Genomic DNA, 9,891 nt, shown 5'->3' with positions numbered 1-9,891 from the left:
CCCCCAGCAGGCTTCTCTCCAGCTGTGTCTGGCCGTCTGTGTCTGGGAGTTAAGTCTGGGATTCCTGAGCCTCTAGGGTGCTCTCTGTACTTTGGACAGATCAATGGCTACACGGGACCAGGGACAGTTCGCATCTCCTTGGTCACCAAGGACCCCCCTCACCGGCCTCACCCCCATGAGCTGGTGGGGAAAGACTGCCGGGATGGCTTCTATGAGGCTGAGCTCTGCCCAGACCGCTGCATCCACAGGTGAGCTCCCTATAGGCGGGTAGGGCATGGGCAGTGAGGTGGGAGGACAGGAGGCGGGGCAGTTGTGTCCCTGTTACAGTGTTACTTCTTTCTGGACACGGCAGAATTCCTCACTGCTTGCTCTGTCCCCACCTGTGTCTTAAAATTATCTGTGCGTGTACTCAAGTAGAGATGAACTCCATGGGAGGACGGGTTTCTAATTACCTCTGAGGCCCTAACCCCTGTGGCTGGAAGGGCACGTCCCTCATTGTCACAGCTCTTGTAATGAGAAAGAAAACCACTGAACCTACAGTCTCCCCTGGAGCTTACGTACCAGTTGACAGAAACAGGCTGTAAATAAACATATAAAGAAATAAGCAAGATATCATTTGAGAGTAATAATTTCAATGATGAAAAGAAAACAATAAGGTCGGAAATATTGCCTGGGCTGGGGGGAAGCGGGAGCTGGTCTCATTACTTTGAATTGGGCAATCCGGGAAGGCCTAGCTTGGGTAAAACTTGAATGATGAGAAAGCAGATAAGCAGGAGAGAACATTCCAAGCAGAATAAACAAGTGCAAATGCCTTGAAGTGGGAATTTGGTTTGTTTGGAGAACAGAAAGAAGCCCCTGTGGCTAAGGGTGGAGAGCCCACAGGGACTTGGCCAGGGGCAGATCACAGGGCACAGGGACTTGTCAACTAGAGTAAGGAGTAGGTTTCATTGCAGCACAGTGGGAAGCCATTCTGGGGGTTGATGGTCTGGCAAGGGGGTCGGGGAGGAAGGGGCTGGCTGGGCAAGGCAGGGGGGCCCACACTCTGCTGGGGAAAGTACGACTGATGCCTGGCGGGGGGACTCAGCTTCCAGAACCTGGGGATCCAGTGTGTGAAGAAGCGGGACCTGGAACAGGCCATCAATCAGCGCATCCAGACCAACAACAACCCCTTCCAAGGTGAGGGCTGAGGGGACGAAGGCCTGGGCTTGCCTGGAGCACCCCCACCCTCTGTCACCTTTCCGAGGCCACCTTCCCTGCATCTCTCCCTCAATGGCCAAGACTCACAGTACAGATGGAATCTTGCTGCCCATTCAGTACACATTCCCATTTTACCGTTGGGGAAACAGACCCAGAGAGGGACATGACATCCAGGGGCACACAGGTCAGTGATGGGTCTAGAACATTCTCTTCCTCCTCCTCTAGGACTCCTGCTGTTTCACATACCCTCACACTGCCCTTCCAGCTCATTGCCCTGCCTGGCTCTCCTAACCATCTGTTTTTCTGGCAGTTCCCATAGAAGAGCAGCGTGGGGACTACGACTTGAATGCTGTTCGGCTCTGCTTCCAGGTGACAGTGCGGGACCCGTCAGGCAGGCCCCTCCGCCTGTCACCTGTCCTCTCTCATCCCATCTTTGACAACCGTGAGTGGCCACGGAGTGCAGGAAAGGGAGAGGGTGGGCCTGTGAGGAGAGGGGGCTACGATGGGCGTGGCCTGTGAGAGGCCCTCTGGCTTCGTTTGGTCATCTCATGTATTCGGCATCTCTTCTGTGTCCAGCTCTGCTGGCCTGAGAGACAGGGAAAGACCCAGAGCTGCGCCTGTGGTGTCGCCTCCAGGCTGATGGGGAGTCAGATGGGAGAGAGGCATTTCCAGTATGAGATGAGAGGACGAAGTGCTCAGGACTGTACTAATGACTCCAGGAAATGGAGTCCCGGGAACAGACAGTTAGAGAGCAGTAATTCAATGATGAAAGCTCACAGGAAGTTCACAGATGAATTGGGCGGACATTGATTAAGTGCAATCTTTAATTAAGTAACCAACAGGATGCATGAAAAATAAAAGAGCTCCAGAGCCCTAAGGACAGGAAACCAGGATGAACCAGGGGTCAGGAGGTGCCAAGGTGCTTTTGATATAATAAACTGGGCCTCGAAGGCTGCTGGCTCAGGTAGAGAAAGGAAGTGTGTGATCAGACTGGTTCCCAGTAGCTGTACGCTCCATGAAGGCAGAGATGTTTGGGTTTTGTAGGTTGTCGAATTCTCTGTGCCTAGAACAGCGTCGGGCACATAGTAGGTCTAGTAGATAAATAGTTGCTGAATTGGCTGGGGCGAGGAGCCAATGGGAATGGTTGAACCTTGGCTGTGGAGGTGCGGTCAGCAAGCCCTGGACAGCCTTGACTGTGCAGTGGATCGGGGTGCCGCATCTCCTGCAGACCAGTCCTGGGGACCTCTGGTGGTTCAGGGCTTCCTCCTTTGTTCCCACGCTCTCAGGCGCCCCCAACACAGCAGAGCTCAAGATCTGCCGAGTGAACCGCAACTCCGGGAGCTGCCTCGGTGGGGATGAGATTTTCCTGCTGTGTGACAAGGTGCAGAAAGGTACATGCCCAGAAGCAGGGCGGGACTCTGGAGCAGGAGGTGAGGGGCAAGGCTGAACAGAGATGGCAAGTGGCAGGGAACTAACTGGCTTTAAACACCACGCACACCTTGGAGGGAGCAGAGTGATGGATCTCAGGAGACAAGTATCAGCGGGGGGCGCTGTGGGTGAGTCAAGCAAGCTGGCCCACACTGCCGCCCCATCTCTCACAGAGGACATTGAGGTGTACTTCACTGGACCCGGCTGGGAGGCCCGAGGCTCCTTTTCGCAAGCCGATGTCCATCGACAAGTGGCTATTGTGTTCCGGACCCCTCCCTATGCCGACCCCAGCTTGCAGGCCCCCGTGCGTGTCTCCATGCAGCTGCGGCGGCCTTCAGATCGGGAGCTCAGCGAGCCCATGGAATTCCAGTACTTGCCAGACACAGGTACACGGCTGGGGAGGGGAACTCCAGCCAAGGAGAGCGAGGCCAGGGCTGGACATCTGGGGCTGTAGTTGAGGGTCAGGAGCCGGGCAGGGATTAGACAGTAATCAGATTTCTCGCCTTGCTTAGGAACAACAATACCCAAGACTTAAGAAGCTCTTATTACACACTTGCCTCTATTTCAAGCATATCAGTAAATTACCTGATTTTATTCTCAGGCTTCTGGAGGTAGGGGATAGTATCTAATTTGCCTGAGGTCACGTAGGTAGTGAGTCACAGAGTTAGCATTTGAACTCAGGCTCTCTGGCCCCAGGGTCCTGTTGCTATGCCACGCACAGCTATGGTTGGGTCAGGGCCTCCGGGCATCTGACCACAGTAGGAACAGCTAGAATGATCCTCTGTCCAAAGCCGGTCGTCTAGCCTGAGGGTGTTTTCTACCCTAGGAGCAGTCTAATAGGGTTTGGAAAGCAGCTCCTGAAACAGACACCAGTTTATCCCACAAGTAATTATTGGGTGTCCACTTGGTGCCAGGGCCTGTGCCAAGTATTGTGAATATAAAGATGAATAAGATGTGTTTCCTGCCCTTCAGAAGCTGAGTCAGGTGAGAAAGACAGATACGCAAAACAGTTCCTTAAGTCACAGAGTAACGCGACAGGGAGGGAGGTGTGTGCAGAGTGCCCTGGGAGCTGGAGGTGGCTGCACAGAGGAGGTCAAATTTAAGTTGGAGAAGGACAGAGAAGCAGGTTCCCCCGGCAGGTGGACCAGCGCTCGGCAGTTGAGGGCTGTTGGAGAGAACATGGCGTGTTTGGGGGCAGCTTCATGGTGTGAGGTGCCATGGGGCCGTGAGCAGCCCAGGCAGGCGGGCCTTGAATGTGAGACTTAGGGCTTTCCTCTGGGAGGCAGTGGGCAGCCACCAATGGTTTATAAACACAGGAGTGACAGGAGCAGATCTGGAAGCTCACTCTGGTGGCCGTGAGTAAAGGACCTCAGGGGGAGAGATTAGAGGGCGGCCATACTGGAAGATGTCACAGTGGACCGGGAAGAGAAGACGTGGTGTGAACCTCACGGAGGGAATGGCAGAGAGAGACGATCTCCTCTACCACCGTCCTCCGTTACCCTTCAGCCCCACGGGCCTGTGTGTGTCTGACACACACCAAACCCAGCCCCTCCCCGCCCACACTTCCAGTACTGTTGTATCATCCCGTGTCTCTCCCTCAGTGTTTTTATCACTGAGGGAGTGCTAAAAATATGATTGTGTCCCTGCCTCTCTGTAACCCCCAACTCTGAACCTTGTCTGCTTACTCACGGCTGTATCCCAGTGGCTAGGAGGGAGCCTGGCATAGAGTAGGTGCTTGGTAAATATGCGTTGAGTTAGCGAATGGTTAGTGAATTAGTGAGGGCCAGATGTTGAGGATGATTTAACTTTGGTGACAGGGAAGACGGGTGGTAAGGCAACACAGGAGGAGAAAGAATGAAGTTTTTAAGGAGCGATGACAAGGCTGGCTTTGGACTAATGGTGTCGAGCACTTTGGAGTTCCCCACATGCTGTGGTAGTTAGAAAGATGGTTCTGGAAGCTCCAGATAACTATCAAACCATCAGAGGTAAGAATAAGTGCCTCTGTGGAAGTCTTAAGCAAGCTTGTTGTGCCTTGACTGCTCCAGAGTGCAAAGAGATCATGGCCAGGCCTAGACTGAGCCTCTGGAGATGAGGCAGGACGTGAGCAGCGCAAGTAAGAGATTAAGCTGGTGACTAGGGCCCCGTGAGGATCCCCCCCCTCCCCGCCCCCACCCAAAGCATGGCCCATTTACTTGGAGGCACTCATGTGGCCTTCTGAGGGGCAGATCCAGCCAACGGAGGTCTCAGAAAGCTGTGGGATTCTTAGAATTGTCGGATGTCACACAGCTCTTATTGGTTGGGAAGGTTTGGAGAGATAGTCTTGGGAAAGCGTTTCTCCTAAGGGTCCTTTGAGATCTTGGGTGTCTAGCTGAGGAGAGCAAGACCCACTTCTCTCTTTTACTTTCCCAGACGACCGTCACCGGATTGAGGAGAAACGTAAAAGGACATATGAGACCTTCAAGAGCATCATGAAAAAGAGTCCTTTCAATGGTGAGATGGGCAGTGGGGAGAATTAGAGAAGGCAGTGGGCAGGAGAGGGGAGACCCTGGGGACCGAGAACTGACTCAGCCTCATCCCACAGGACCCACTGACCCCCGGCCTCCACCCCGGCGCATTGCCGTGCCTTCCCGCAGCTCCACTTCCGTCCCCAAGCCAGGTAAGGATTTTCTGTTGTCCCACTACAGGCTCAAATCTGTCCAGCCTGTGGTCTGTACTCCTTCTGGGAGGGAGACAAGCAGTCAGCCTCACCAGCAGGTATCTGAAGTCTGTTCTCTGTTGGGCTCGTGCTTCTCAGGCCACGAGGCCTAATTACCTATGCTAGAGCCACCTGGGGAGCGGTAAAGATGCAGATTCCTGGGCCCCATTACAGACCTGTGGAGTCAGAAACTTTGCAAGTGTGGCCCAGGAAGTCCGAAGTCTGAGAACCACTGTTCCAGTTACTCCCCATCTCCGCGTTGGGTACCTGGGGATATAGAGTTAAAAAGCACAGTCTCTGCCTTCAGCTCTCAGTTGAATTGGGGAAACAAAAGAATCACCTCTAAAGTAGCAAAATGTCTGTGCTAGTGTGTGGCTCAAAAAAGAGTGATGAGGGGCCCTGCTTCAGGTCACACTCACAAGGTGCTCCTTGGACCCGTGTCCTCCTGGGGCTTGGTTTTTCAGCCATAAGTTGAGGTTTGACCAGTTGATCTCTGAAAGCATCCATTTCTCCCAAAGGCTGGGAGAGCTTTCTGAGCCAGAGCAGACAGGTGAGTCTAGAACTGGATCCTACAGGCCGGCCAGATTGGATAAAAGGCGGATGCTGGACTCCATAGGAAAGGATTGATCCTAAGCTCTACTGACAGGGACTGGGGTGCAGAGGACGGCCGGGTCTCTGCGCCTTTCTCTGACTCCTGCCTCTCTGTCTCTCTCCTCCAGCTCCCCAGTCCTATCCCTTTACGCCATCCCTCAGCACCATCAACTTTGAGGAGTTTGCCCCTGTGGTCTTTTCCTCTGGGCAGATGCCAAGCCAGACCCCAGCCTTGGCGTCAGTCCCTGCCCCAGTCCTGGCCCACGTGCCAGCCCCTGCCCCAGCCATGGCATCAGCTCTGGCTCAGGCCTCAACCCCTGTCCCAGTTCTAGCCTCAGGCCTTGCTCAGGCTGTGGCCCCACCTGCTCCCAAGCCCACCCAGGCTGGGGAAGGAACACTGTCCGAGGCCCTGCTGCAGCTGCAGTTTGATGCTGATGAAGACCTGGGGTCTCTGCTCGGCAATAACACTGACCCAGCTGTGTTCTCGGACCTGGCATCTGTCGACAACTCCGAGTTTCAGCAGCTGCTGAACCAGGGTGTATCTCTGGCCTCCCATACAGCAGAGCCCATGCTGATGGAGTATCCTGAGTCTATAACTCGCCTGGTGACAGGGTCCCAGAGGCCTCCTGACCCAGCGCCCACTCCCCTGGGGGCCTCTGGGCTCCCCAACGGCCTCCTCTCAGGAGATGAAGACTTCTCCTCTATTGCAGATATGGACTTCTCAGCCCTTCTGAGTCAGATCAGCTCCTAAGGGGTGACACCTCCCCTGCCCAGAGCACTGGGTTGCAGGGGATTGAAGCCCTCCCGAAGCGAGTACTTATGGATTCTGGGGAGGTGTGCTCCAGCTGCCCCCGATCTCTTTGGGTAGTGTCTTCATGGCGAGGGGGTTTTGCATTTTATTCTTTTATTGGCAGTCTCTCTCTCTCTCTCTCTCTCTCTCTCTCTCTCTCTCTCTTTTTGGAGGTGCTTAAGCAGAAGCATTAACTTCTCTGGAAAGGGGGGAGCTGGCAGGACTCAAACGCTTCTTTCCCCTTTCCTGGTGTTCAGCTCCTTCTCTCTCTAGGGAATTCTGGGGGCCTTTTATCCCCACCCTCCAGCTTCTAGTACTCTCCTAGAAAGAGGGACAGGCTGGAGCTGTGGCCTTGGAGGCCGCAAAGCCTTACTACCTAGTGTCTTCCTCAAATCATGGGTTAATTTACACTTGAGCCAAAATAATGCTCATTACCAGTCCTTCTGTGGTGCTGGCATTGTCCTTGTGCCTGCCACCAGTGTTTGAGGGGCCGGACTTCCTGCCTCGCAGAGGTCTCTGCCAGCTCTTTGCTTGCTCAGCAGTGGCTGAGATCTGATGGGACAGCACTGACCCTCTCCAGGAGCCAGGGAGTTTCGGTCTGAGATTTCTCTGTTCCCCCTTTTCTCAAGTGCCTTAATAGGAGGGTGAGTTGTTTGGAGAGTTGGGGGGAGGGCAAGCTGGCATCTCTCCAGTCAAGAGGCTAAGTTTTACTGAAGAATCAAAGCAGTTGGATTCTTGCTCTTTCTACTCTGAATTAATAAATTCGTTGCCAAGCTGGCCAGAGATTTGCCTTCTTTAATCACTATCTGCTGGTCACGTCAGGCTGGACATTGCTGATAGAGTCGGATGACTAGTGGATGAAATCGGGCAGCTAAGGTGGGTGGGGGGTTCCAGCATAAAGTCCGCTAGGGCCCATTGGCTGTAAGAGCTTCAGGTCTTAGATCAACTGAAGTGTTTGGATCCCCCAGAGGGTCTAGCCAGTGTTTGTAGGTGAGCAAGGTAAGATGAAGTTGGAAAGAATCCATGGGGCCAGGCTCTAAGTTCAAGAATGCTGGACTAAGGTTTGGACGTCGTCTCTTGAGTGGTCAAGGGAGAGACTGCATCTATTGAGGAAGGGGAGGTGTCAAGTAAAGGTCTATGGTTTGATATCCTGTTCCGCTACGATTTAACAACTCAAATTCACAGCCCCAGGAGGCCTAAACAAAACCCAAAGGCCAAGAGCGGAGGTACTTTCGGTTTGGCCTGACGCACGCGCAATAAAGCATAAGGCCCGGGCCGACGGGGCTCGGCTTTGCGAGTGCGCATGCGCACAGTATTCTCGCGACGGGGAAGCGGGTAATGCGCTTCAGGAAAACCCCTGCCCTGAGGCCGATGGCGTCTGTGTTCGGGCTTCTCATTGTTACGGGTGGGTGAAGGCAGGGGCAAGTGGGATATCAGTGGGACGTGTTTCAAGAGCTAGCGAGTCGCCTGGGAACGCAGACCCTAGGTGCAGACTGCGATGGACGGTGGTTACAGGGAAACATGCGGGCGGGCGGCGGAATGTTGGCGAACCGGAAAGTATATATAGAGCGTAGAGGTCGCTCCAGCCACTTGGTCAGGGGGCGGGGTGGGGGCGAGGCCTGAAGGAGGGTGGGCTACTTAGGGACCTAACCAGCTGCACTTCCGCGCGAGGGCCGGACCCCGACCGTGGTGGCCGGGTTAGGACCTGGGTGAACCTGCTGGGCAGCGCCTGGGGAGACGGGTTTTGATGGAGCCGCGGCGCTGCGGGCGCCAGGGTGAGGGCTAGGCAGGGCCTGGCCTGGTGAAAAGGCTCTCAGCTTGAGGAAGTGGATGGCAGAGCTGCCCGCAATGTGGCCAGCCTGAGCCCCACAGGGATCCTCCAGCACTGGATGCGCTTCCCTCTTGGCTTTCCCAGGGTTCTACAGTTGCCTCCCGCGACCCCCGGAAACACTGCAGTGGTCCTTCCCACACTTCCTGTCTCCAGCCTAGACTTCTGGACATCTCACACTGACCTCCCTCCGGCCTCTCAAATGCACCCTGTCCCAAATGACCAGAGCCATTCCTAGCCTGCCCTCCCCATCTCAGCCATGGCCCTGCCATCCTCCAAGAACTCCATCCAGAAACTCGGGCACTAATGTGGACGCTGCATCTCTCCCGGAGTCCACTCGGGTCCTGCCAGGTCCTGGCAAATCTGCCCATTTCTCCCCATCTCCACCCCTATCACTACTTCCCACTGGGGCTGTTGCTACAGCCTCCTCCCTAGCCTTACCGTCCCTGCAGCCAAAGAGCTGACACTCAAATTTCACCTTATAACTCACCCTTTGAACATCTATCAGTAACATGACCACATTCGTTTTCTGCAGACACACACCCAGAGAGTGACCGGAGCCTTCCACGCCACCCGGTGAGGGCTGCTTACCGTGGCCCTCGCCAGGTAAAAGCTGGGACGGCGTTGAGAACTGCTAGTCCAGGATCCCTAGTGCGCCCTCACAGCCTTTTCTGATTCAGCTCCAGCTTCTCTGATCTTGGCTCCCCGCATGTGCCTTGACTCCAGTCCCATAGCCCCTAGACTGGACCTATCTGGGATAACTTTGACTTCTTTGTGTGGTAATCTCTGACTCAACCTTCTAAACTCAACACTCACATCACCTCCTCCGTGAGGCCTGATCCCTTGATTCTTGTTTCTCAAAGCCCACTTTATCCTGCCAAAGCCTGAGTTAATGGATGGACCCAGGGCCTGGGTCTCAGCAGGGTGGGCCTTGGCCAGCCCGGGAAGCGGCTGGACTTGGCATGTGATGTTGGGCAAGTCAGTGCCTGTCTGGGCCTCAGATCCAGAGAACAAAAGGGTTTACACAAAATCCAAGTTTGGACCTGCTGATGACACTCATGGGAATGGACCCACCCTGGTGAGGAACGAGGGGTCATGGGCTGGTGAGGAGAGAAGTAGGTCAGGGCTGATTCCCTCCTGGATGTGGAAATACCTCCCAGGCAACTACGACACAGATGTTACCACTCCTGGAATTGGGCCCTGGAAATACCTCCCAGGCAATTACGGCACAGATGTTACCACTCCTGGAATTGGGCCCTGGAAATACCTCCCAGGCAACTACGGCACAGATGCTACCATCCCTGGAATTAGGCCCTGCAAGATCTGGCCCTGTGGTTGAGGGGATGCCAGGCTTGGGGGCTC

General features: G+C 54.7%; 1 protein-coding gene across 1 annotated transcript in view; it reads left to right on the top strand.

Moving 5' to 3' along the window:
• Positions 1-7,484, top strand: part of RELA (RELA proto-oncogene, NF-kB subunit) — a 15,228-nt gene extending 7,744 nt beyond the window's left edge. Inside the window, exons 2-9 of the mRNA XM_011368978.1 lie at positions 8-248; positions 1,085-1,176; positions 1,508-1,639; positions 2,484-2,588; positions 2,799-3,011; positions 5,035-5,115; positions 5,207-5,281; positions 6,040-7,484. Coding sequence (XP_011367280.1) covers positions 8-248; positions 1,085-1,176; positions 1,508-1,639; positions 2,484-2,588; positions 2,799-3,011; positions 5,035-5,115; positions 5,207-5,281; positions 6,040-6,662 — 1,562 coding nt within the window. The 3' untranslated portion in view covers positions 6,663-7,484. The remainder of the gene's footprint in view (positions 1-7; positions 249-1,084; positions 1,177-1,507; positions 1,640-2,483; positions 2,589-2,798; positions 3,012-5,034; positions 5,116-5,206; positions 5,282-6,039) is intronic.
• Positions 7,485-9,891: the final 2,407 nt, after the last annotated feature.

Source organism: Pteropus vampyrus, unplaced genomic scaffold (genome assembly GCF_000151845.1).
Source record: "Pteropus vampyrus isolate Shadow unplaced genomic scaffold, Pvam_2.0 Scaffold144, whole genome shotgun sequence".
NCBI classification, from domain to species: Eukaryota; Metazoa; Chordata; class Mammalia; order Chiroptera; family Pteropodidae; genus Pteropus; species Pteropus vampyrus.
The sequence above is the reverse complement of the archived record's forward strand: the minus strand, read 5'-3'. Positions and strand labels throughout refer to the sequence as shown.